Here is a 27,372-nt window from a genome sequence, read left to right on the forward strand (position 1 = left end):
TCACATTTTCCTAGCCAGCAACGGAGGCACACAAGTGCAGTGACCTGCCTGAGGTCACGAGCTCTGCAGTTCAAAATGAGGACTCTGATCCAGGTTGCCTCTAACCCCGATGGCCTTGCTGCACCAGGGAATCAGGCCTCCACCCCGGCAGCTGGACTGCAGCTGGACTGTGGGCCTACAGGAAGATGCATGCTGGTTCTTCTGTTTTTGAGAGCCCACCAGGAGGCTGTGGGATTCAGGAGTTAAGATGGCCCTGATTCACCTCTGCTTTCAACTACTCAACTAGCTGCGTGGTCTTGGGAAAGTGGTTTGAACTCTCTGTGACTCAGCTTCCTGTCTGGAAGAAATGAGGATCACAATAGTTGCAACCTCAGAGTTGGGGTGATGATGACACGAGAATGTGCACACAGAGTGCCTAGCATGGTGCCTGCACGCGGTAAATGGTTGGTGTAGAGAAGGTACCATTGCCCTCAGCATGCTGAGCTAAACCCAGGGACACAAAGCTGAGGGAGACCTGGTCTCTGCTCACTGCCTCTACAGATGCGCCTCCCACAACCCGCCCACCTGCCCCCATCTCTCCACCCCCTCCAGGGCCCTGCCTCTTCTACGGTCTTCTCCAGGCCCCATGAGGGTCAGAAGGACTGGCCCCTGCGTGGCCTGGGAACACAGGCCCAGCTCACCTGAGCCAGGGCACACATCTTCTAGCTGTCAGATGAGTCAGGGCCCTGTCCCCTCCCCGTGAATGTCTGCGGGGAAGGCCCCCGCCACCTCCTACCCCCACCCTGAGCCTCAGCCTCAGTGGAGGGGAGTTCTGTGTCTGGCCCAAATGCAGGGTCATCACATACCTGTGAGCCTGCCTGGTGCCAGGCTTTACCCTGGCCTTTCCTCCTCTACCAAGGGGTGAAGACTATTCCAGGAGTCCTAGGTCAGTCTGACCTTGCCAGGAGGTACCTCACAAAGGATGAAGAACCCCATCTGCTCATGGATGGTGTTGGGTGTGGCCTTGGCCACAGGGACCCCTGGATTCTGAGGACTACTCTGTTCTGAGGCTTCTAGAAGCTACTTTTCTCAACTTAGACTGCTCTCAGAAGACAGAAAAAAAAAAAAAGCCCTCTGGTAGATGCTGAGAGTCCTTCTTGGACCCCCCACTTGAGAAGCACCACCTGTCCTGCCGGTCTCATGGCCACAACTGACCACAACTGATCCAGGGCGGGCCAATCAGCTTCTCTCTCTCAGGTATCTAGAATCAGACCACATGTCAGCTCCAGCCAGGGGGTTGGCTGCAGCCTGAGCACCTCCACACTTTATGAGGGCGCTCAGTGTGCAGAAAGGGACAAATGAAGGAAAGGCACAGAAAGGAGAGAGAGGGAGAGCCCTGCTAGGCTCCTGCCAGTGCTTCAGTTCCTGCTTCCAGGGCCCGCCTGCCCACCCATGGCTTCTATGACGCACGACAGGGGCCTGGGCCTTCCAGTTAATTCCCCTTTTGGCGAGAAGAGAGTTTTTATGCAACGAAAAGAATTCTATGATGTACAGAAGAAAGTTCAGGCACTATCTTAGGTAAAAAGAACAGGCTAAAAAAATGTAATCTCCATCTTGAAAAAGTTATATGTACTGTATATAAACGTATGTGTGTGCATGCATATACATCATTTGCGGTAGTTATGTTCTATAAAGTCTTTTGTGAACACTGATTTAGCAAATACTGAACCACTGCTCCTGGGGAACTACAAGATTAGGATCCTGAAGGTTCTGGTTCCAACGTTTTCATTAACCAGTCAGTATATAGCCTGGCTGTTTCTGTGTAAAGACACCTTATTTAATGTATATTATAAATTCATTAATACCGAACTCTGGGCCAGTGATACTATATCTCATGCCTAAATGAAGCTTATCTAACACGTGTATTTTCTCTGCTATGACACATCACAGCCCTTCTGAGCTTAGGAACGCTAGACGGCACTTTAGCACTATGGGGTCATTTTAAAATGTGAAATAACTGGGCGCCTGGGTGGCTCAGTTGGTTAAATGTCTGACGTCAGCTCAGGTCATGATCTCACAGCTTGTGGGTTCGAGTCCTGTGTCAGGCTCTGTGGTGACAGCTCGGAGCCTGGAGCCTACTTCAGATTCTGGGTCTCCCTCGCTCTCTGCCCCTCCCCCGCTTGCACTCTCTTTCTGTCTCTCAAAAATAAACATTAAAAAAAAAAGGTGAAATAATCAACAAAAGTACAAAAAAAAATGGCACTAAAGAGATTATGAAAAAGACACTTGTTTAGCGTATAAGGGCTGAAACCAGAGGGCAGAATGTCGTCCTGTCTAACCTCAGCTGGGAACACGCACACTGTGTGTTTTTGCTGCTGTGCACATGCCCATCGTCTGCAAGCGACCACAAAACTGTGGTACGTTTTGATGCTGGATTACGAATCAATTTTACGAAGTAGGCAAATTCCCAAGTATGGAATTTACAAATACTGCAGATTGACTGTAGGGCATATAAATGTGTGTGTGTTATGTGTATAAGCCAGTGAGATACATATATCATATATATGGTTTGCTTGGGTTGGCAGGAATATGTAGGACTTTTTTTTATTCTGTTCTTGAAGTTTTCTCATATTTTTCAGATTTTCTTTTATAATCAGAAAAAAGGATGCCACTATTCTAGGAAGACAGAAGGGTCTGTGGCCCACTTTCTTGCCTTGCGCCCCAGGACAGCATCTTCTCTCACTACCCTGGCTCAGTCCTGGGGCCATCCCTCTGGAATATCCTTCCACATCACAGAGCACCTACCGGGTGCTACCACAGCCGATGGCACAGGTGAGAGTGTGGGGTGGGAGGAAGTTGGGAGTTGGCAGAGGGGGCCTTTGTCCTGACCTTACCATGAGTTGGGTTAAGTCCTCAGCCTCTTTGAGCCTCTTTGTTCTTTGAAAAATGGGGATAAAAATCCAACCTTATGGCATTGTAAGATCAAATGGGTTTTTTGTTTTTGTTTTTTTTTCTAAGCTCCAGAAATGGAACCCGTGTTGGTTGGAATCTCAGCTTATGGCTGGGACACCAGGGAGGGTATTCAATGTGTGCTCCCTAAGCCCTCTGCCCTCACCTCACCTGGCAGGTCCAGCCCTGGTCCAAGGGGGTGAGGGCTCCCAGTGCCTGGAGGGCCCCCATTAAGCATGCAGGAATTTAGACCCCATTTCCAAGAGACAACAGCCAAGGGGCCAATCTGTCCATGAATAAAGATTTAAATCAGAACAAAGCTTAGAGGCCCCTGAAACACTCCAGGAGCAGTGGCTGGTCTGAAACAAGCCAAGCACCTGGGTAGCTCCCAGCAGCCTAGTTAACTGTCACCCCCATCCCCCGCAGACCCACCGGCCATGGCTGCAGCTTTTGGAAAGGCCCCAGTACTACGGCCCCAGGGCAGCATGATATGAAGCAGCTGTCGCCCTGCCTCAGGAGTGCTCTGATCTCAGACGCTTGCTTTCATCATATGAACTCTCGAAAACATGAGAAGGTGTTTCTGCCCTGTGCATAAAATCTCTGAGACCCGGGGGAACACCCTCCAACATCATATTTGCATATATATTCCGTGGGGTTTTTAGGGTTGACAAAGAACCCAGCTTAAAGTCCCAGCTGATACTATTAGAAGGGGTGGGGCTGCTGCACGAGTCATGGCCAAGTGATTACATTTTGATCTGGATTGGAGTGGCCAGAGCTTTGATTTGGTGGGGTGGGGAGGGTCTGGTCCAAGGGCTTTCCAAAGTGACGGTCTTTCCTAAGATCACTGTGTCTCAAGGTCCACAGGAGCTCAGGGCACACGAGAGGGTACTAGCTGATACGGGATCTCAGCACTAAGCTGCAGGGAATCCCACAGAGGGAAAATTAGTCTCTGACATTCCCCTCCCTTCAGAAGGCTGGCAATAATGGCTTTTTAACACTTTCTCCAACATTTGCTGGTCTCTTCTTAGAAAAGAAGGGACAACTCAGGGCAGGCAACACTAGCCAGGAACAACTTGAACACACGGCTTTTTCCTTTTCCTTTTTATTTAGTTTCCTTCTATTTCTAGCAAGTGCTAGTTTTCCATTTATGGTAGACAGTGAAAGCCTCACCTTTAAAAATAATTTAAGTAAAAAAATGGAGTCAATCTGAAGAATACTGAATTAAGAATATGTAGCACAGGGGTTTGTGGATATGTCAGACACTGTGACGGGGCCAGAAGGAGGCTCGAGAATGAGGGCAGTACTGTTTCAGTGGAACCCACTGCCATTCTCACTTGGTTTGGAGTTCCGTTGTTTACAGGCCAATGAGCCCACAACATTTCTTAAGTTGGAAGCCCTCTTCTGGCTCTACAGTGCTGGTGGGCAGTCTGGAATGACCTGGGAGATGGAAAAAAAAATATCTAAAGAGAGGGCACCAGTGGTGCGGAAGGGACTGAGGCTGTTTTCCTGCAGAGGCTGTAAGAAAGGCACATCAGCAAGACAGAGTTCTGTGATCCATTAACAATGTCTGCCACGGGCACGGGGATTGTAGGATGTGTGCTGCATACTCAGCATCCCTAATCTGGATCAACCCCTCCATTTTACAAATGAAGATACGGATGGGCCAAGAGGTGCAGCAACCTGCCAGCTGTGGACTCTTTCACTTCCACGAGAGTGTCCAAATTTCTATACAGGATCCTCTTGCCCTGGCTCAGGCCTCCTGCACAATGACTGGTCTGGAGAACTTTAGGAGTGATTAAGCCAGTGGCCAAATTGGCCTGTAAGGAGCCCCAGGATCCTGGGGAGGTGGCTGGGTCTCTCTACCTTGGTTTCCACTAGGCAGCACCACTTTAGCTCTTGTATATATGAAGAAGGATGTAACCCAGCAGCCTACAGGCCCGACTGCCAGACCTTGTGGGTCCACAAGGCAATCATCAGTGAAGGTTCTGATAGGGCCTGGCCTCTTCCACTGCCCACAGTCCTCACTGCCAACAGCAGGGGGTTCCAAGACTTCAAAATACTTGAAAATCCTGTTCTAGACCATCCCTTATTTTATTTTTTATTTTTTAAATTAATTTATTTATTTTGAGAGAGAGAGCGCGAGAATGTGCATGTGAGCAGGGGCGGGCAGAGACAGAGGGAGAGAATCTGCACTGATAGCACAGAGCCTGATGTGAGGCTTGATCCCTCCCATGAACCGTGAGATCCTGACCTGAGCCGAAATCAAGATTTGGACGCTTAACCAAATGCGCCACTCGGGCACCCCAGACCATCCCTTATTTTACAGTTGGGGTTATGAGGCCACAGAGGGGAAGCGACTTGCCCAGGTCACATAGAGGGCAGATAGGAGGGTTGGAACCAGACTCAGAGCTCCTCTTGGGAGGTGCTGAGGACGCAGGAGCTCTGCTCCAGAATGCCATTCTTCAGATCTGAGGAGCAGCAGAGTCCCTTTCAGATGGAGGAAGGAAAAATGGTCTCTTACGCAGCTCACCGAGGGGCTACAGCTTCTGCTTAGAGTCACACAGTTTCTGCAGCGGGTGCTCAGCCAGCAATAACAGAAGCTGTCTTGTGCCGCAACCTTAACTGCAAAAGCACGTGCAGTCCTGAAATCAGGCAGCTGTGTCAGTTTCAAGATCCAGATGAACCCACTTCCTGCAGAGGAGGCTCCTGGGGATATGTCTAAGGGCGCCCAGGAGACGCAGACCCTAGTTTAAGTAAGAAACCAGCTTTAAAAGGCTAGTGCAACCCCCTCTTCCATTAAGCTCCCACACTCATTGGGTTTCTGGGTTGGCGGATCCCGGGGACAGCCTGGTAATGACTGGCCGGGCTCCAGTCTCTGGCAATATGCTGGCCTAAGGTGGGCCACGGAGCCCAGTCTGAGGGGGGTAGGAGGCAGGCAGGGAGAGAAAGAGAAAAGGGTGGAGGAGACAGGGAGAGAGCAGAGGCAGTTGGATGGGCTCCGAAGGCTTAACTAATGGGAAACATGATTCTGCCGCTCCCCGTGGAGACCACGAGTTCCCTCTGGTTCCGATCTGTCGGCTCTCCCCAGCTGTCTGCCCAACATCTGGCCTATGTAGGTCAGCACTCCCAACCTCTTTTTGGAATTGCAACACCCTGCAGTTTGTCTGATTCCCAGCACCCCGGAGCAGCAACACCACCGGAAGTGCTGAAGACCGTGTATTTATCTTTTCAGAGAAAGTACGTTGAGTCTATTCCTGGGAAAACGCTGCCAAATGTCACGATGTCCTGGAGACCCAGGAGGTGATCGCAGGGTGTCACAGTGAGGCAGGACCAAGGCGAGTGGGGGCCCAAGGCAAAACTATTGACCATGTTGGGAAATGTGCTGCTAAACACTGGGCCTGTGCTAAGTGCTTTATGAACAGAGTGTGCAATCCTCATGAAATGTCTGCCAGGAAGGTGGGGCCCCCCCTTAGGTCAGGGGAGGGAAACTCAGGCCCAAAGTGGTGATGTGGCATGCCTGAGGTCACGCAGCTGCGAAGGGCAGGTGACTTCAGATTGGATCCTGGCCCCTTCAGCCTCTGAGGTCCTGTCTCCTCCTAGCTTCCCAGGGCCAGGCCTCAGGTGTCCTGGCCCCAGGCCAGAACTTTCCTGTCCCCACATCGGCGTCAGGAATCACCAAGCTCAGGCTCTACAGCAAGTGACACATTGGGGGTGGCTGGCTGCCAAGTTTTCTTTTTCTTTTTTTTTTTTTTCCCAATCTTTTCAATTAAGTGAATGCTTGGAATGGGGCCCAAATCCAAGTGCTTGTGGCGTTAGCTGCAGATAAGATGCTCTGGTTCAGGGCTGTGTTCCGACCGCTCCTCGTCCATAGGGTATGCAGTGAATGTGCAGTGGAGCTGAGGGTCTCTGACCACCCGTGGGCAGAGGAGTGCGAGGCTGGGAGATGGGACAAAGGGGCATTCTCTCTAAAGTGAAAATCTAATTGTGTCTCTTGCCTCTGCTTCAAACACTTCAGTTCATTCATTCGCTCATACATTCAGCCAATACGGACAGAGTGCCCACTGTGTACCAGGCTCCCTTCCAAGAGCTGGAGCTCTGGCTATGGAGGAGGCAGAGGCCCCCGCCCTTCTGGAGCTTTCAGCCTTGTCAAGGAAGACAACAGCAGCACGCTATGGGGTTTTAGGGGCTTCCTCCCAGCAAGGCTCTCCCTTGCCTCCTGGCCCTGCACATGCTATGGCCTTTGGCAGGAACACCTCTCCCTTTGCCTGTCTAGTGCCTCTTTACTTCTCAGGGGTCAGCTCAGGAAGCCTTTGAAGACCCCACGTCTGGGTCTGGCCCCATTCTCTGGGTTCCCGCAGCCACTGGGACTGCCCTCTCTCTGTATACATTCCTCTGGGTGTGCCGTTCTGTTTGCACGACTGTCACCCCTTCTCCCCCAGGAGGCTTGAGGGGGCAGGGGCCAAATCCATCTGGTGCACCATGGCTTTGCCACCCAAATCCATCTGGGTGACATTAGGCCCTTGGGAAACATCTGGTGAAAGGCAGACGGATGGACAGGCAGGCAGGCAAAGTGACAAAAAGCCAAGACAGGGCCACGCAGTCATAAATCAAGGTGACCTCACTCAAGGCTCTCTGTGTCTGGAGAGTGACAATGCTCTTGAAATGGCTGAATGGACAGCTCAACTAGAAACAGAACCAGCTTTGTGACAGAGGAGAATGCAGGCATGGGGCCCAACCCGGGAAGAGAAGTCCACCTCTCACCCCCCCCAGGCTTCTCGGAACAGGCGATGGAGAAAAAGAGCACACCACAGGAGCAAATTCCCATCCCACCAGGCCAGCCTGAGGGAATTCTTTGGCGGGGATGATGGAATTGTTCCGTATCCTGTCTGTGGTGGTAGTTATGAGAACCTGCACATGCATAAAAACTCAGGATGCTATACCAAAAGAGGGAGTTTTACCGCACACAACTAAAAACTAAAAATAACACTCACACACACTCTCTCTCACACACACACACACACACACACACACACACACACACACACATCAATCACTTCTTAATGTCATTAAAAAAACAGGCAGGCACTGGCCTTAGAGTACCGGGTATGAATCTCGGCTCTATAGCTGGAAGCTGTTGTGTGACTTTGCAAGTTCATGCATGGCTCCAGCCTCCATTTTCTCATCTGTAAAATGGAGAGAATAGTACCTACTTTTTTAGGGTTGGCTAAGGATTACAGGAGCTAATGCACGCAAGGTGCTTGGCACACGGCCCGACTCTAGGTAGCTTCCAGCACTATCACTGCTAACCCCATTATAGAGATGAGGCGCTGGAGGCTCAGACAGTCCGTCTCCCCTGGGGCCAACTCAAATCTTTTCGAGGTAAAGCTATGTTAAAAGGAACAGTCAGGAAGGTCATGCTGCGAAACCCAGTCAACCGTCCCCTCCTTGTGTGCCTGCACATGGAGCTGCCCACCCTTGGAGCCTGTCTTTCCCTCACTGCCAGAGTCTTCTCCAGATGGCGGGCAGCAGGAACCACTTCCAGGCTGGCCAGGCTACCTCCATTCTTCTATACTGAGCCATGGAACTGATGGAAACACTCGCTGGGCCGGGTGTGCAGCTCCAGCCTGGGCCTCTGGCTGCCAACACACGTCCTCGCACACATCTGGCCCAGAGCAGCATGGGGAACTTTCCAATGGCAAGCAGAGGTGCTGGCAGCTGGAGCCCAGGCTTGCTGAAACCAACCTGAAGGCTGGCTTTCTAGGAAAGCCTCCAGGGCAGGCACTTAGGGCTTGTGGGGATCTCTAAGGCTGCCAGGCCTCAGAGGAGCCCGGGGCCTTGCAGGAAACAGAGCTGAGAGATTTCAAGTTGGGACCTGTCCTGTGTTAACAGGGCTGACGGGACAGAACTGGGAAGCCCACGTGAGCACCCACTATGTGCAACACATCTGTATGTAGGGATATCCCCACAGACAGTAGGGATAAAGCTGCCCAAGTAATGAAAAAGAATCAAAACGGGCCACATTTATTGGGCTGATCGGGGGCTATGCCAAGTACTTCGTTTATGTTATGTCGTGGGATCTGGAGACTCGGAAAGGGCAACTAGCTTACCCCAGGTCACACAGCCACCACGTGACACAGCCAAGATCTAAACCCCAGCAGCGTGACATGGTAGGAAAACCCCAGGATACGTGGTCAGGCAGGCAAGGTCAGATGGGTCTCAGTTCTTACCTAAAGGGTCTGGCACAGTGCCTGGCACATAGTGGGTACTCAAGAGAGACGACATCACAGGCCACAGGCTCCCTAGAAGCACTCTATAGACTCTTGTGGGGGCACAGAGGGGATGAGGGCTAATTGTGCAGGGAGAACTTCAGAGAGGCTTTCCAGATGAAAAACAAACAAACAAAAAAACCCCACAAAAACCAAAAAACCAACTGCTCTGGATCTCGAGGAATCAGTAGGAGTTTTCCAAAGGAGGACCAACACCTAATGACCACTTACTAAATCCCCAGCACTCTGCTCTCAGGAAACCCTATGGAGTGAAATTTACTATCCACCCCATTTCACAGCAGAGAAAACCAACATTCAGAGAGGTTAGGTCACTGCCCCAAAGCCATGCAGCTGGTGAAGGAGGATGACAGAATGTGAACCCAGATTTATTTCACTTCAGAATGCCCATTCCTAACCAAGAAGACCAGGTAAAAAGGAGTCAAAGGGACCATAAGTAAGTATGTTCATTTCCCCTGGCTCCCAAGAACATCAGAGCCGACCTCGAATCCTGCTTTACCACTTACCAGCCGGGTGACTTTGGGCAACAAGTCTCTGTTTTGAAATGTAAATGAGGCCACATATTCCAAGTCAAAGAGTGCCTGTGAGCAGTAGGCGCTCTCTAATGTACAGATTACATGGGCTCATAAACCAGTGCACGGCCCCAACCACATACCTACTGTCCCCGACAGGTTCTCAAACCTGGCTGCACAGTACATTTGGGGTGCGTCTGAAAACTCCAGAGTGTGACCCCCGCCAGACCCACCCGAAGCCTGGGTTCAAACCCTGTGACTTCCTAGCTGCATGGGCCTGGGCAAGTCCTATCTCAGCCTGCTTCTCCATCTGTAAAATGGGGGTAATAGTGGTGCCTCCCTCATGGGATGACAGTAAAGATCAGCTGATTCAACGCATGCAAAGCTCTAAGCACAACACCAGGCACACGGCAGCTACTCAATAAAGAATAGTTGTTACTTCTCCCCCAACCTACAGTTAGTGGGTACCAAGGCAATGAAATGTGTGCAGATGCCTGGCTATTCTTGATCCTGCAGAAATCAGAAGACCCCAGAAGTCTGGCACCTTCTAAAACAAGGTCACATGGACTTGGGACTTCCAAGCTGGGAGGGAGTTCAGTGGAGGAGGAGATGGGGGCCAGGGTGGCTGGAAAGATGTAGGAGAGAAGACAGAGCAAAGAATCTGGCAGCCAGCTCTCATCCTGGGTCCTCCCCGCCCCGCTGGCTCATGCTGCCTCCTCGCTGGCTATTTCCTCCACCACGCAGCCTCAGCTCAGGCCTGGGCCACCTCATTTTGGATGCAGCAGCTGCTCCCTCCAGGGCCTCCTGCCCCTCTGCTCACCTCAACAGGGATATTTCTAAAACACAGCATCTGACTGGATTTCCTTCCTCCTTAGAGTCTCTCAGGGGTTCCCTCTTAATGAAAAACAGCAAAACAACCACACAGATTCACATTTAAGGAGCACTTCCTTACTACTGGCCATGCTCAGGCCAGTTAATCCTTATTCCCCTATGGGGCAGGACCTATTGTCTTCCCCATTTTATAGATGGGGTAACTGAGTCTGGAAAAGCTGATGGCCTTATTTAGTTCAGGCCAACACAGTCACCAGTCTGGGTTTCTGCAAGGGCTCCCTGTCCGGCCTCCTGCCTCTAGTGGCCACTCTGGCTCTGCCTCAGTGGGGCTGTGGACAAGGGCTGGACGAGGGGACACTGTGCCTGGATCCAGAGTCTAGACACCAGGATCTAGGTGTTGAATCAGGTGAACAGGAGGGTTTGGGAAGAACACTCCCAAAGTTCGGAAGGATAACTGACACAAGTCCTTATCACCCTCCAGTCCTCCAACCAAGGCCAAAGGCACTGCAGCAGAATACTGTGGAAGCGGAGACAGTCTAACTGAGGGTCAGAAATGTGGGGTCCCCCAGGTGACATCTCAGGGAGCCTCTGGTCCACATGTGCCAGCTGCTGGGCCAGGGGGCTCAAGAGAATGCTGGGAGCTCTTCCATGCATTCGTCCATGACACCACACAGGACAGGCAGCCCAGCCTCAAGACAGCAACAATGCCAACCACACGGACTCTGAGTTGGACAGACGTGGGTTCTGATCCTGCTAAAAACACTTCCTCAAGCAAGCTACTGAGGAGCCTCAGTTTCCCCGTCTGTAAAACAGAGATGCTAATAAAAGTATTTCCTGTCTCTCAGGGTTGTTGTAATGCATATGATGGGATAATGTCTGCAACATGTCTGGTATAGTAGTGAATCTCCTTCCACGCAAGCAGAGTGAGTTCCTTAGGCCCAAATCAAATTCATATCATTAGGTTGAACCCAGTGAAACTGCCATTTGGGTAAAAAATGGACAATTTCATAGGGTTCAACCTAACAGCATCCCAGAGGGTTAGAGGATTCCTTCTGTTTCCAGATAGACTAAGAATTACAGTTACTTTTCTCTTGAGTGTTTACTATGTGTCATGTACTGGGATGACTCCTCCATTTATAAATGAAGAAGATACTGAAGTTAAGTAACCCACCCAAAATTGCACAACTAGAAAATGACACAGCCGGGATTTGCATCCAGGTCTGGCTGCCTCCAAAGCCTGTGCCTTAACAGCTATGACAAAAGGCTTGGTCTGGTGGCAAAAGGAGGTCGTCAGGAGGAATCTGATTGTCTCAGCTGAACAATGTCAACGGCCATCGCCCTAGAATCATGGGACCTTGGGACTGAGAGAGCCCAAGCAGTTATGGCTTCAAGGAATACACGTGGCTCCTGTCCTGAGTAAGGCCCTGGACTATGAGGGACTCAGGCCCAGTGGGAGAGAAGACACGTCAATGGATGACTGGACCCAATATATGGGCACTGCAATGGTGTTTGTCCATTGAGAGCCTCAGAATCAAAGCTGGGTGCCCTGGTTGGGTGACAGGCAGAAAGAGGCCAACTAATCTAGAATACTCCCTAAACAACTGCCCCCTACCCCTAAGTCTGGCCTCATCTTGTCCCACTGGGCTTGGGGACATGGAGGAGAAAACAACTAGATGAGAATGTGGAAGGACTGAGCTCTCAGACCCTGAGGACAGCCACCTAGTAGAGGTGTCATAAGGAGAGAGGGATTCTTGCACCAGATAAAGGGGGGGGGCGGGGCTACAGAAGTGGGTTTCAAGCTTTGTACAGACAAGGAGCACTTTTTCCTGCAAAAACCGTAGTGATTCCTAAGGGTCAAGTTCTGTGAGTATCCTTGGCCACCCCTGTCCCCATATCCTGCTGGGTTCATCTGGCAGAGAATATTCCTCCCAGCCTCAATTCGAGCTCCTGTGTGGAATTTTCTGCCAGCTTCTCATGGTTCATACACAAGTCCATGAGACAGGAAAAGGGGGAGCAAGGGAAGCAGGGTCCCCTCCTTCTCCCTCTCTCCTTCCCACCTCTGCCATACTACACTGTCCTCTCCCCTCCAGGGAAACGTGCGATAACACACAAAAATATAATGCAATATAAAACAATATAATTCTTCACAACGACTAACAGCCTAGATGTACTTCCTATGAGGCTGCATTGTATCGCTGTTTCCATTCTGTAGTGGAGGAAGTAAGGCCTCGGGAGGTCAAGTCACTTGTGCAATCCAGCTGGGAACAAGCCCTGACAGCAAAGTCTGAGGTCTTAAAACTGTCCGTGTTTCCACCACCAGAAATGCTGTTTTGGGCATATTTCTTCCCCAGACTCTTTTCGGAAGTACTCAAGAAATGAAGATCACATTGTATATACAATTTGTCTTTTTCACTTGCATTAGATGGTGAGCATTTCCTCATCTCGTTAAAAATTCTTTGAACAAACCATGTTTAAAGAACCCTTAATAGTCCACCGAAGGCCATCTATCATTTATCTAATCACATTTCCAACGACAAACATCTAGGCTATTTTCGACATCGCTTTAATTACCACACCGCTGAATATCCGAATATATAAATCATCCAGGAAAACCGCTTTAAATCTCAGGGGGTGCATCCCGGGCTAGTCCATTTAGAGGATGCTTCTCAACGTGCGATCATTCCAGACCACCCGAGTCATATCAGCTGCGTTGCTTGTCTGGAAAGTAATGGTGATAACGATGATGCTAAGACAATACTAACAGGTAACTACCCAGCCCTTTCACAGCCGGGTACTGCTCTAAACCCTTTATGTGAAACAACCCACAGTAGGTGCCATTCTTATTCTCATTTTACAGATGAAAAAAGTGAGGCACAGAGAAGTTAAGACGCTTACTCCAGCTCACACAGCCGGGAGCCAGCAGAGCTGGGTCGAACCCATGCCATCTGGCTTCCAAACCCAAAGTTGGAAACTTCTACCCAGAAGTTTTTCATCTTTTTTTTTTTTTTTTTTTTTGAGCTTAGGACCCCGTTGGCAACCTCACGCAACCCATGGACCACTTCTCAGAATGATCTAGCATTAATAAAATAAAGCACAAAGGATTTCAAATGAAAACGGATTACACTGAATTATATATATTGAAAGGGTTTCAAAAACCAAAACGGCGAATACAGGTACCCCTTTATTAACGAAATCTAGCGGTAGTGAATGATCTACTTACTACCAGCAGACGATAAATGAATGATCTTTGGGATCCATGCAATAACTATAAAGTGATACGACACTACCTCTGGCGACAAAGTCCCAGGTATTACTAACATCACCGAGGGCTGCTGCCTTCGTTCACAAAGAAAGGCAATGCTAAGTTATGGCCGGAGGCTAATGGAAATAAAGATGAACTTTCCCCCTTCCAAGTTCAGGACCCTCTGAATTCTACCTGTGTTGAGGATTCCTCTGCCAGTTGGCTTTCCCCCTCCAGAGCAAACCTCTCTGTCCCAGTGAAGAATAGGCAGCCCAGGCCTCAGACCCCTCCCTGTCACCACAGCTCCATGCTATGCCCCATCAGGGCCCCAGTGCAGTGGTGATGCATTCCCAACAGACGGTGACCTCCATGGGGACAAAGGCTGCCTGGCTATCTTAGCCTCTCTCCGGCCTGGGGCCAGGCTTGGCCAGGGCAGACAATAAACCCACATCTGTGCAAGGGACTGGCAGCCAAGGTTGGCCCGAAGCCAAAGGCTGCTGATTCACACCTTGGCTGGGGAGGAGGAAATGGTGACGCCACTGTGTGGGTTTCTAGCTGTCTTTGCCAATGCAGTGGGCAGGGGGTCCATGCAATTCTGCTTAATTAAGCAGACTAGAAAATATTATCCTTATGTGCTTTAAGGCAATGTTTCCCTTCATGTCTGGGGAGAGAGACTATACTCTCATTTGTGGTCAATGATGCACATAGAGCTGAGTGCAATCCTGGGTAAATTATTCCACCTTTCCAAGCCTCAGTTTCCACACTTGTGAAATGGGCTAATAATAGTACCCACGTGGCCGGCATCAATGGTTTCCACCAGCTCCTTCTTCAGCAACAGTACCCTGAATCTCCTACAATGACTGTCTCTCCCACTGCTTGCAATTTAGGGGGAGTATCTATTCCAATATCTGGCCCTTGCTGGGCCAAAGGACGGCCAGGTGATCTTGGGCTTGACCAATCAGATTCTCTCTTCCTGGAGCTGGACTCCCACAGTCCCCTCTAATATTTCCCTCCCGTCCCTCCCACCCTGACTTCATCTTCACTGCACACAGCCCTTCTGTGGACAGGTGCTTTCTTTCTCCAAGATCCTCCCACTTTTTATCTGTGTTCTGCCCCCTCCATTCTCCTGTGAAAGGCCTTTCTAACCACCCAGCCAGCAGGAGGGGCCCTGACTACCAGCTTCCTGACTACTCCAGTGACTTCCTTTTGGACACCTCTGGTGCCGACCCCTGGCCCCCAGCCCGTGTATACTGGGGCCATGGCCTTCTTGAGCGTGGCGTCCATGCTTTGTATTCTTTTGTGGTTGCTGGCCCACTCAGGAGCCCCCAGGTCCTTCTGGCCTGCACCTGCCAGGCACGCTGCATCTCTGTCACTCAAAGCTCTCCTGCTTTTCTCAAACACACTTTATGCTGGGGTTTCCATTTCTTCGCCTTCCTGTTCTCTGCCTGAAATTCCCCTCCCTTTTCCCACTTGTGGAATCCCTCCCCGGCTCTGTGATCGGCCTTGGATCACCTCTGCCATGCCGCCTCATCCAAGTCCAACTTCCCCAGAACCCAAGTGCCTACTCCCCAAGTTCCAGACTAGCTCTGAAACACCCTGTCTACCTGTCTCTCTCAGAACACTGACCTCCTTGAAGTCTGAATTCCTGGTTTGTTTATCTGTATATCATCCCTGCATGTCAAAGTGCCAGGCTCCTGTAAGGATTTATATTTGTTCAGTGAATTCTCAAGAAACATGGTTGACTACAAAGTGCAAAGGTCTCTTGGTTGTTGTTTTCTTTTTGAAAGTTGTGGTTCTGGTGGAACGGCCAGACAAAGTACAGGATGCCTGGTAAAACCTGAATTTCAAATAAAAAATGATTAATTCCGTAGTGTCAGTATGTCCCAAATATCACATGTTTATCTAAAATTCAAATTTAACAGGTCATCCTGTTAAAGTTGGTAAATCTGGCAACCCTAAGGATGCCTGAGGATGGCCTGGGATAGGCCTGCAGAGAAGCAGGCAGGAGAGCTCTGTCCACCTGCACACAATAGATGCACCAATAGTCCCTCCTCCCTTCACCACCTCAAGAGGGCCCTGCGCTTGGGCTCTCTGCCCACCTGCAGGCTTGCATCCAGGCCAGCAAGTATGGGAGGAAAACACCCCGCAGTTTGGAGAAGGGGGCGGAGGAACGATGGATGTGTGACAAAGCTTGGGCCTGTGGGCTCCTGGGAGAGTCCCAGAGGAGTGAGCCACACAAGCCCCTGCCCACTGGCCCACTACGAGACACCGAGCCTCCTGACTCAATTACAGCCAGTTCCCATGTCGTGGCAGGGGGCAGCAATGTCAGCTCTAGCCAGGGTCTGGCTAACCCTGCTGACAAGGGCTCTGAGGAAGGAACCACAGGGCCCCAGTGTCTGGGCATTACCCCAGGCCAGGAAGCTCCAAGGACAACTGTCCCAGCAGTACTGTCCTCAGGCATTCTGCACAAAAGCTCACTTAATTTGCAAAGCCACCAAAGCCACCCATTCCCAGAGGAGAAGGCTCGAGGCCAACAGTGAGTGAATGGCAGATTCAGACTAGAACTCAGTCTCTGAGGGCAGAAGCCACACTCACAACCCTCCGGCCACGTGGCCTTCTTAACAAGCGTCGACTTCTCTCCTTCAGCTAGGGATGGGTGCCCATGACTCACTGCTTGTATCCACCAGGCTGAGAGGACCCTCAGCCAATGGCCCCCTTTCTTGCAGCTGCAGTGGCCCACGGCTGGCTTTCATCCCCAAGGGGAAGGAAAAAACTGAGTCACGCAAAGCAAGACTATTCCCCCTACCACAGCCCTCCCTCCAGGAAAAAAGCACTCATCATTTGCAATGAGGATAGCAGTGTCCTAGATGTTCAGTACAACGAATGGTGCGGTCCCCTGGTACTTTTCTGGCAGTGTGATAACTGTACTTCGTGCTGACCCCCATGCGCCTTGGGGTGGGCTAAAAGCGAATGAATGAACATCCAGGGAGGGGGGTGCAGGGCATCCCTCTAATCTGGATGAACTTTCTTGTGCCCTGTGACCTCGGTGCAGACCATAGAACTCAGGCCTGCAATTCTTTCCAACCTTCCTGAGCTGCAGGCGATATGGGAGGAGGACCTGGACCCGCAGAGCAAACAGCATTTTAACTAGAAAAGCGTCTGCTCAGGCCTTCCCTCGAGGTATTTTAAACTCATTTCTTTCCATTTCTTGGGCTCTCGCACTGGAAAGCCACATCCAGAGACCTCCCTCTGCAGCAGGAGAGCGGGAAGAGTCTTGGAGGCTGGCGCCTACCTTGGGAGGACAGGCTCTCTGAGGAGCCGGGAGAACCCCATTGCTTCGGGGCAGGATGGGGCAGCAGGATGTGGGAACCCGGCTGGAGCCACCCACAGTTTGGCACTGCTTCTTTTAAAAAAACCTTTTTTTTAATGTTTATTTATTTTTGAGAGAGACAGAATGCGAGTGGGTTGGGGCAGAGAGAGAGGAAGACACAGACTCCGAAGCAGGCTCCAGGCTCTGAGCCGTCAGCACAGAGCCCGACGCGGGGCTCGAACTCACGAGCTGCAAGATCATGACCTGAGCCGAAGTTGGATGCCCAACCGACAGAGCCACCCAGGCGCCCCGGCACTGCTTCTTTTTTAAAATGAGCATTTGCTGTATTTTTTATTTTCACTAAAAACAGGAATATGTGTTCACTGCAGAACATTTGGAAAACAGAAAAGCACAGACGAGCAAAAAAAAAAAAAAAAAAAAAAGTGACATTTTATCAGCTATATTTCTGTGCTTATACAGACACATATTTTCATCCTTCATTCGTAATCAGGTGGGAATCAGCCTGAGCATGTTGTTTTGCAACCAGCTTTTACTATTTAATATTCCCATGACAGAAGACAGAATATATTTTTACCATCTTGATGATATCCTAGCATGCCACGGGCGTTTAAGTGGATACCAACTTTTTACTATCATAAATGATACTATGTTTGTATGTTCCCAATAAAGCTCATAGTTATGAGATGCTAGGCTTGTTTAATCCTCACATCCGCCCTATGATATTGGAACTGTCATTATTCCCATTTTACAGAGGTGCAGAAAGGGTAAGACATTTGTCTGAAGTCACACTGCTGGTAGGTGGCAGAGCAGGGACTTGAACGCAGGCTTTCTGGTGTACTTTCTCTGCTCACCAGAAGCACGGAATGACACAGGTTCAAAGTCTGAACTAAAGTGACATGTAAATAATCTGAAGATATGAGAGCCCCACCTGCCTTGATCTTGAGACAGCTGCAGGAGCCCAGAGTATAATCAGCAGGCTGATATCTCCTGCTGAGATGCCCTATCTAGCTCCTTGCATCTGTGGGCCAGACAGAGCAGGATGGGGCAATGCAACTGATAAGGTCCACTATTTTTCAATCAGAAGAAAGCAACAGCCATTGAAAACAAAAGCCTACCTAGGGGTGCCTCGGTGGCTCACTCCGTGCAGTGTCGATTCTTGGTTTGTACTCAGGTCATGATCTTGCGGTTCGTGAGTTTGAGCCCCGCGTGGGGCTCTGTGTTTGACAGTGCAGAGCCTGATTGGGATTCTCTTTCTCTTTCTCTCTTTCTCTCTCTTTCTCTCTCTTTCTCTCTCTCTCTCTCTCTCTCTCTCTCTCCTTCCCTGCTCTTGCTTTCTGTCTCTCTCTCAAAATAAATAAATTAATTTAAAAACAAAAAAAAAGCCGACCTGAGGGGTCTTAATGTCTACTTCTTTGTGACCCACATAGGGCGCACGACAAGAACCCACCTACCGAGTAGATAGGAAGGCTCAGCCTTGCTCAAGGGCCTATGCCAGCAGCCGTAGGGTGTCCAGCCTGGGGTTGGCACCCTAGAAATGCCTCTTGAATGAAAGAGCATGGAGAACCTGTAGCCTGGCCTCACAGCAGCAGGTAGGAAAGAGGCACAGATTTGGATCATGGCCATTATTACTGTCAATATTATTTTTCATGACTACTATGATTGATTAAGTGCCTCTTACACATGATGCATCAGACTGAATATTGTGTGACACGAGTGAATCTTCATAACTGCCCACACTTTAGGTAAGGACTATTACAACTCCGGCTCCCTTTTTACATACCCTCAGAGAGCTCATCTAACCCAGAAGTGCTTGGAGAGGACTCAAAGCTAGGTCTTCTTGGGGTGCCTGGGTGGCTCAGTTGGTTAAGTGACTGACTCCAGCTTAGGTCATCTCGTGGTTGGTGAATTCCAGCCCGACATCAGGCTGTCTACTGTCAGCACAGAGCCTGCTTCGGATCCCCTGTCTCCCTCTGTCTCTCCCCCGCCCCGTCCCCCAATATAAACAAACATTAAAAAAAAAAAAACAAAAAACCTTGGTCTTTTCATAATGAAAGAAATGTGCTAGTCACTGGCATTTATCTCTCCTGGCAGAAGGCATGGAGTGTAGATAGAGTCCATATGTTATCAAAAACAGCACACAACAGTCTTAGGAGGACAATACTGCACTCATTCTACAGATGCAGAAACTAAGGCTGGGGGTGGAGTCAGCCAAGGCCATGTTCATCTCTAACACCCAAGTTCTTTCCACTCAAGTTCGCTGCCCTGTCCTGCATGTTTCTGCAAAAAAGGGGGTGCCAGGTAACTAGTAGCTGGAAACTGAATGCAGCTAATGCAGATTCACAATTTGTTCCAGACCACCAAGCTCACCACCCAGAGGCTTCCTACAGGCTGAGCTGAGACTGCCAGTAATACCTAAGAAGGGCGTGATCAGCAGCTCCGAATAGTGACCCCTGGGCTCTAGGGGCCTGGCAAAGGGAGAAAGGTTTCAAGACTGGTGGCACAGGGTCTGCCACCCCATCACTCCAGGGGCACAATCAACCCAGAGCTTCCTGGGGTGAGAATGTTTAGGGCTGGCGGCCGCCTGAGCTGCATCAATCCAGGCTGAGGGAGCAGTGAGATGGGGGGAAGGGCAGGGTGGAGAAACTGGGGTCCAGAAGCCAGGTGACACACCCGACATCACTTGGCTTAGGGCTGGGATCACACAGTTGCCACCTCTCCTAGAGCACGTACGTATCTGGCTCAATCCCCATGCTGCCACTCCTCGCTGTGTGACCTTAGTTAGGTGCACGCCCTCCCTTCCAATCTCAAGGGGAGAATGGGAACCCTTAATGTAATAACTACCTGAAGGATTAAGATCTTGACTGTATAAATAAATCGTACCAATTAATAGAAGACAAATAACTCGATATACTGAGAAAGGAGCAAAAGATAAAACAGGCAATTCACAGAAGAGGACACTCAAATGGCCGACAAAGGTGTGAAAAGATGCTCAACCTTACCAGCAAGCAGGGAAAAATCCAAACACACACCAACCATCGGATACTATTCTGCACCCAGCAGCTTGGCAAAAACTAAAAAGGCTGACAATTTGGGGTGTTAGCTAGGACACGCAGCAAAGGGATGCACAGACACTGCTCTGGGGGCATCTAAACGTGAAGGCTGAAGTGCACAAACCCCTTGACCCAGCAACTCCACCACGTGCAGGAAGCAGCCACACAGATCTGAACTGCTGGGGACACCCCAAAAGACCCCACCAGGAGCTAGAATAAATAGTGGTATATTCAAATGGAATATTAAAAAAAAAATTTTAGTACATTTATTTATTTTTGAGAGGCAGAGAGAGACAGAGCGCGAGAGGGGGAGTGGCAGAATCAGAAGCGGGCTCCAGGCTCTCAGCTGTCAGCACAGAGCCCGACGCGGGACTCGAACCCACAAACCACGAGATCGTGACCTGAGCCAAAGTCGGATGCTTAACCGGCTGAGCCACCAGGTGCCCCTCAAGTGGAATATTAAATAGTAGTTAAAATGAAACTGGGGCCACGTGTGTCAGCATAGATCTTGAAAGGGCGATGTTTTTATGTAGTTTTAAAACACTCAATGCAAGATTTGGGGCAGTTAAAAAGGTAAAAAACATTAAAAGGGGCATAAGGGCTGGGGTGGGAAGGGGACTGACTGCAGACCGGTCCAAGGGATCTTTTTGGGGTTGATGCAAATGTTAAAAAACTGGATTGTAGTGGTGGTCTCACAGCTCTGTAAATTTACTAAAATAATCAGCAAACATACGCTTAAAATGAGTGAATTTTATGGCATGTAAATTATACCTCAATAAAGCTGCTAGAGAAAAAAAATCCTACCTAATAGACCGAATGTTCTATTTTTTTTTTTTTTTTTTAAGTGAATGGGAATGACAAACATCAAACACCAAATGCAGGACACTGGTTCATTTGGGTGGGGGAGGGGGTTGGCATGAGCTGGGGAGGGTACACAAGGGGCTTTGCATCTGCCATGTTTTATTTCTCAACGAACAAAATTAATGATCTGAAGTATGGCAAGATATGAAGTTCTGACAGAGCTGGATGGTGGATAGATACTTTCTGTATTCGTATATTTGAAACAGTAGATTAATATAATGAAAAAGTACCTATTGTATTATTATTAGTTTTTAAATATGCTCCATGCCCAATGTGGGGCTTGAACTCATGACCCTGAGATCAAGAGTCGGATGCTCCACCAACGGAGACATCCTGGTGCCCCCAAGAGTACCTATTTTAAAGGACTGTTATGATGACTAATTATATAGAGAGCTTAATCCAGTGCCTGACCCACCATGACTGATCATATTTCAGCTGTTGTGATTACTGCTGTTGTAACGACTACTACCATCTTGCTCCTCTTAACATCTCAAGATCTCGATTAGGCAAGCCAGCATCTCCTAGCTCCTGCAGACAGCACTGTCTTCTGAACCCAAGGCTTCTACACATCCCGCTCCAGTGCAGGAAATGGGGTGATCCAAATAAAACCTGCAAAACGTACAGGGAGCACTTCCTCCTCCCCTCAAGTCAGAAAGAAGACAACCTATCCGGGAAGGGTCTCCCCAGGGTATCGCGCTTGAAAGCCCCCTTTCCATTCATTCAGAAAGCCCTGGGTTCCGGGGCAGGAAAGGTGGCAGCACAAAAATGGAGCAGCTCTCTAAGCCTTTATCTCTCCCTGCCTCTGACAGAGGGTGGTGGCTCCGGGAGAGACTCTCCAAATAATCCTATCCTTATTACCAATATTATCACCAACAAAACCCCCTCTCCAACTGTTAGGCTCTCAGAGGCCCCGGGAGCTTCTGCCCCTGCATTCTCCAGACCTCCTGACCTGTGGCTCTGCCCCTGGGCCCACTGATGATGTCTGTGCCCACAAGCGAAGGAGGCGGGGGCTGGGCAGAGACAGGATGTCACCCTGATCATGGAGATCTGCCTTTTCAGGTGGAACAGGGGGCCCAGCCCTGAGCTCAGATGCAGTTTCTCTATGACATCTACAGTCCCTGTTACCTGTTCCTTCCAAAGCAACTGAGGGATGAACAGGTGGTAGGCAAGGTAGCTGCAAATGGGGAGGAGGGGGTGGAAAATTACGGGGCATGGCTAACGGAACTCTCCATAACTGATATGTATATTCTAACACAATGGTTGGGGCAGGGGGTTGGGGGGAATCATGGGAGACATGTCCTGGGACATTTTTGGTTGTCACAATTTGGGAGGGGGATGCCACTGGCACCTAGTGGATAGAAGCCAGAGAGGATTCTAAACATTCTACAGTGCTCAGGACAGCCCTTGGCAACAAGAATGATCTGGCTCAACGTGGCAACAGGGTTGAGGTGAGAAATTCGGTCCTAGGGGGAAGCAGCAGTATTTACAGCTTGCAGATTACAGAAGCTGGAGCTCAGAGAGAGAAACTGAGCAGCCTAAGGTCACACAGCAGAGCTCAGGACTGTCCAACTTCCCTTCTCATGCTTTCCCTCCAGGGTGGCTGGGCCAGGTTCTGAGAGGAGGGTACCAAATGGGATGAGAGTCTAGGCCTATGCCAATAGGTGCCTCCACACTCTTCCAGACTGGTGGGGTGGGTGTGTTTTGAGAACAGGAGGGGGGAGGCACTGGCAGTTTCTGGTGGGTTCAGGTCCCCTGCCATCATGGCATTAAATCTGCCCTGTTCCTGTAGATAACTCAGGCTTCAGTTCAACCCATTGCCCCATGTCATCTGACGAACCCAAAAGGCTGGATCCAAGGGAGGGGGCCCCCTTGAGTCACAAGAGTGACTAACCCCACATGCAGAAAAACAAGTTTTTGGTGAAATCCCTCCACATGTGACCTCGGCACACTCCCAATCAGGGTGACATGGACACCATGGAGCAGGGAGGCAGGCTTCTAACAATGATGGCAAGCCAGCCCTGCTGTCACGTGGTCCCTCCCCCGAGGAAGTGGGCACCATCACCCCCCAGGTACAGATGAGAAAACTGAGGCTCAGAAGCCGCACAGCTATCAAGTTGAGGCCACGATGTGAACCCAAATCCATATTGTAATTTGTCTCAAAGGACCCCGAAAAAAGGGATGGAAAAGCAAGCAAGATGCCCCCTAAAGCTGCCGAACCTTCAAACAGCTGGCGGATATGGATCCGACTAAGCAGGGAATGAAAAGCCGCAGGATGATCACAAATGATGGCAGACTTCTTGGTTCTTAAGGGGACTTTGCTTCAGGAAACTATGAAGGTATGGGATCTAGAAAGTGATGTAGTGGTCAGGTGAAACACCACCTTTTGATGTCCAACAGACGTGGATTGACATCCTTGCTCTGCCTGTGACTGTGACCTCAGGCAGAAGACCTCACCTTTCTGAGCCTTAGTTTCCTCATCCGTCAAATGGGCTCAAGAACCTCTGCCTCATGTGGTGTGCACCGGGAGCGGAGAGGAGAGGGTTAGTGGATGATGATGCCCACTTCGTGGTGACTGTATCTATTCTGGTTTTGCCAGCTCACAGATTGGGTGGGAGGCAGCATGGAGAATTTTAGACTTCCTTTTGTTGCCATGTTGGTGAAAACTGTCTTCATACCAAAAAGGCAACTCAGTTACACACTCAACAAGCTCAAACAAGAAACCACGATTTGGCAGTATTTGAAACAGTTGACAAAAAAAAAAAAAAAAAAAAGAAGAAGAAGAAAAAAAAGACAATTTAGCTCAGCTCTGGAATCAAGGGAAACTTCACTCTATTTAAGGATGCCACAGGTCCAGGAAATTGCTTCCCACAGCCTGGCTAAGGGCTGAATAACTGGCTGCCCAGCCAATAACAATACGGACTCACACAGCACACCCTTTCTCGTGGAGAGTGCAGAGTGGATTCCGGCTATCTCCTTTCAGGATTTTATAAGCTATTCACGGAGGGCATATAGATCTGCTCTGTAAGAATGAGCCTCTTAAGAAAATAGATCCAGAGAAGACTTGCAGGGAGGCCAAGGAGCTGAATTTAGCCAGCCAACGCCCTTTGCTATTCATTGTTCTACACTTCTTTGTTAGGATTTTTTCCCTCCCTCTTGCTTTTTTCCTTCCTGGTTAACTTCTCTGCAGCTAGGTGCTGCCACTGCCCCCTTCTCACCACCAGAGACACCAGAGCCCCCTTCCCTCCAGTAAGGGAGGCCTCCCCAAGGCCTCACCTGGGCCCAACATCCCACAGACCCATTATACCTCCACCCAAAACCTCTGAGGTGATCCCATGGCCCCTGAACCCAGATTCAGCTCCTAGATTGCCGCAGAATCCATTTCCCATGTGGGGGTCACCGCCTGCCCTGGCACACGTTCCAGAGGCAGGGAAGGCCTGAATGCAGCTCCATGTTCTAGAACCTGCAGCTTCTTGGAGCCTCAGCCTTCCCATCTGCACAATGAGGTTACTGGCCCATTTTCTCAAGTCCTCACTAGCTCTAAACAAGATTCTCATTTTACAGAGGGAGGTACCAGGAGAAAACTTTCGCACATTTTTTAACAGAAGTTACTGGAGAAAAAGGGCAGAGACTTTTTTTTTTTTTTTTTTTTAAACCTCTTCACGGTGCAGGCACTCAAAGGATCCATTCTCAGAGATCGCTTAGGCTGGCTGGCTGCTCCAAAAGGACGGAGCCAAACTTGGCGGTCCCTAGAGGGGCTACCTGTGGCTAAGACACTGCGGGTCTGAGTGCCTCTGGACAAGGAGGAACAGGGCGGGCGGCCCGAGAACAGGAGCTTCTATCTGTGTCTCTCTCTTTCCCCCTCCCCCTCTTTCTGTCTCTCTGTCCCCTACACTGCCTGGGCCAGACTTTTCCACAGATGGGCAGGACGGAGTGGGGGGCCGAGGAGAAGACAGTTAAGGGGGAGACGAGCGGCGGAGGGGCGAGGCGGGAGAACGGGAAGGAGGGGAGGAGAACCGGGCAAAAGAGAGGAGGGGGAGGGGGAGGAGCTGGAGAGACCCGGGCTCGAAGCAGCAGGGCCGAGGAGGGGAAAGAAGGAGAGGGTGGGGAGAGAGCAGACGGTTCGGAAGTTTTCAGAGCCGGGGGGCTCTCGGTCGCCCCCGGCGGGGCACGGGCTCGAGGGGGCGTGGGGACCGCGCGGCACTCACATAATGCTTGTTGGGCACCCGCCGCTTCTGCACGTCCAGCACCTTCACCTCCACGATGCTGCGCCGCGGCGGCATGGCCGTCCTCCGCGGGGCCGAGCGCGGGTGCGGGGGGCGCGGGTGCGGGGGGCGCGCCGCCGCGGGCTGCGAGCGGGGTGCCGAGCGCTATCCGGAGCCCGGGCCGAGCACGAGCCGCCGCCGCCGCCGCCGCCCTTCGCTCCGCGCGCCCTCGGGCCCGGCCGGCCGCCGCCGCCGCCCGCCCCCGGCCCGCCCCCGGCCCGCCCCCCGCGCCGCCGCCCCGCCCCCCTTAAAGGGCCCGGCCCCGCTCCCGCCCCCGGCGCGCGGACCCGGCTGGCCCACGTCCGGCCACCGCCGCGCCTTTGTCCCGGCGCCCTGCCCCGGCGGCCGGGGGAGGGGACGGGCGGGCACCCGCCGTCCAGTCACTCGCTGGCTCATTCCCGCACGCGCTCGCTCGGGAGTCGCGGTCCAGCGCCGGATCTGAGGGCCTGGCTCCCGGGTTCAAATTCCGACTCTGCCGCTGTCTATTCTGTGGCCTTGGGCGAGTTGCTTCTCCTCTCCGGGTTCAGTTTCTCCATCTGTAAAATGGGCCTGGTACGAGTGCCCACCAACCAGGGCTGAGCTCCCCGCGTGAAGATGCACGTGAAGCTGTCGGCAATGTCTGGCCAGGGTATAAAAGTTGACAGTTTTAAACCCAGACCCGAGCCTCGGAGATTCAGGGACTAAAATGGCAACCAATACAAGTACAATATAATTGCAAGAGTGGCAGAACAGCGTAGGGTGGTCAGCGAGTGAGGGGCAGTTGGGTGCTTGGTAACAGAGGCCATTGAGTCCCAAATGTGGGACACTTCTTCCTTGCCAGATGCAGAACCTTCTTTCTGCTTTTCCAAAATGTTCCCTTTGAATCCTCAAGACAACTCCGGGAGGAAAAGATGGTTGACCCGTATTACAGAGGAGGTGACTGAGAACAGCCTGCGGACTCACAGAACTGGTGGAAGGAACCCATCACTATCTGGCTCTAGGCATATTTCACAAGCTAAGGGTGGCTGGGGCTGTTCCACATTTCTTCATCCAGTGCCTCCTAGCCCTGGCTTGGCTCAGAGTCATATTCAGATGTTGGCTGAACAAATGTCTGAATGAATGTACACATCGATGCATGGATGGGAGCCTGGCCAATGCTGTCACACTAGTAAGCGGGGGCTCTTTCCAACAAACTGCGTAACTCCCCTCCGGGCCTGAAAGAACCCAGGGCTCCTTCCCACCCTAGATCTGAGGTCAGCCTTTGAAAGACGGTGAGGGTCATCCTGGGGAGGATGCTTCTCGGCAGCCCTGGCCAGGTTCCTGGATGGTTTGGTGCTGATTCATTTTGGATTCACCCCTCCATTTGCACCTCCAACTTCCTTGCCAGGTTTTGCCACCCTGCCCTGGCCCTAGAGGATGGCCTGTTAGGATTTCAGGGACAGGCTCCCTGTCCTCAGCTTCCTCTTGGGTTTGGCCAATGGGAAGCCCTGGCAGCAGTTTGAGGGCAGAAGAAGAGAGAGGTCTAGGTATTAATTTCCTGAGTTCTCTTTTGTCCTGCAGGGTTGTGCCTCCAAGGTGGCCTTCCACATGCCTTTTCCCTGAGGGTTCCTGGGACCACTTTTTCCACTAAACATGTTAACAGTCCTGTCCCCTTTTGGTTCCCCAAGTCCTGCCACACCTTTGCAAGGGGACTTTTCAGTAAATGTCCCCTGGTGGCCCTGTTTGAGGGTGGCATCTGTTTCATGCCAGGACCCTCACTGATATCATTTCTGTAAGGCACATTCTTCTGAAGCACAGTTGCAAGTCGGATTACTTGGAAATGTCCAGTATGTCGAAGGCCTGGCTTTTCTGTTCCTTTTACCTCATCCTGTGAATAAGCCCAGCCTTCCTAATAAGGCAGAACCACAGAACGCAGACGCTAGAGGAAATCTGTGAATCAGCCAGCTTCCTTGGTTTTCCCAGAAAGGCGATGAGACCTGGCCCTAATTGTGTGCTGAGTGGCAAAGTTGGGTCCTCAGCCCGCCTGTGCTCACCTCTTCTGTGGTGGCAGGAATGGCCTGGGAAGACAAACTTTCCTCTCACCTGCCCGTAGC

The 27,372-nt window shown here is 50.9% G+C and overlaps 1 protein-coding gene across 2 annotated transcripts in view; it reads right to left on the reverse strand.

The window, feature by feature from the left end:
- The window catches only part of SH3PXD2B (SH3 and PX domains 2B), a 102,240-nt gene extending 76,774 nt beyond the window's left edge, over positions 1-25,466 (reverse strand). Inside the window, exon 1 of one of the 2 annotated variants that reach the window (XM_053907096.1) lies at positions 25,244-25,466. In XM_053907096.1, the coding sequence (XP_053763071.1) occupies positions 25,244-25,318 (75 nt within the window). In that variant the 5' untranslated portion in view covers positions 25,319-25,466. The remainder of the gene's footprint in view (positions 1-25,243) is intronic. The other variant, XM_053907097.1, reaches the window with a different exon arrangement.
- Positions 25,467-27,372: the final 1,906 nt, after the last annotated feature.

Source organism: Panthera pardus, unplaced genomic scaffold (genome assembly GCF_024362965.1).
Source record: "Panthera pardus isolate Hobbes unplaced genomic scaffold, ASM2436296v1 HiC_scaffold_2, whole genome shotgun sequence".
Taxonomy (NCBI): Eukaryota; Metazoa; Chordata; class Mammalia; order Carnivora; family Felidae; genus Panthera; species Panthera pardus.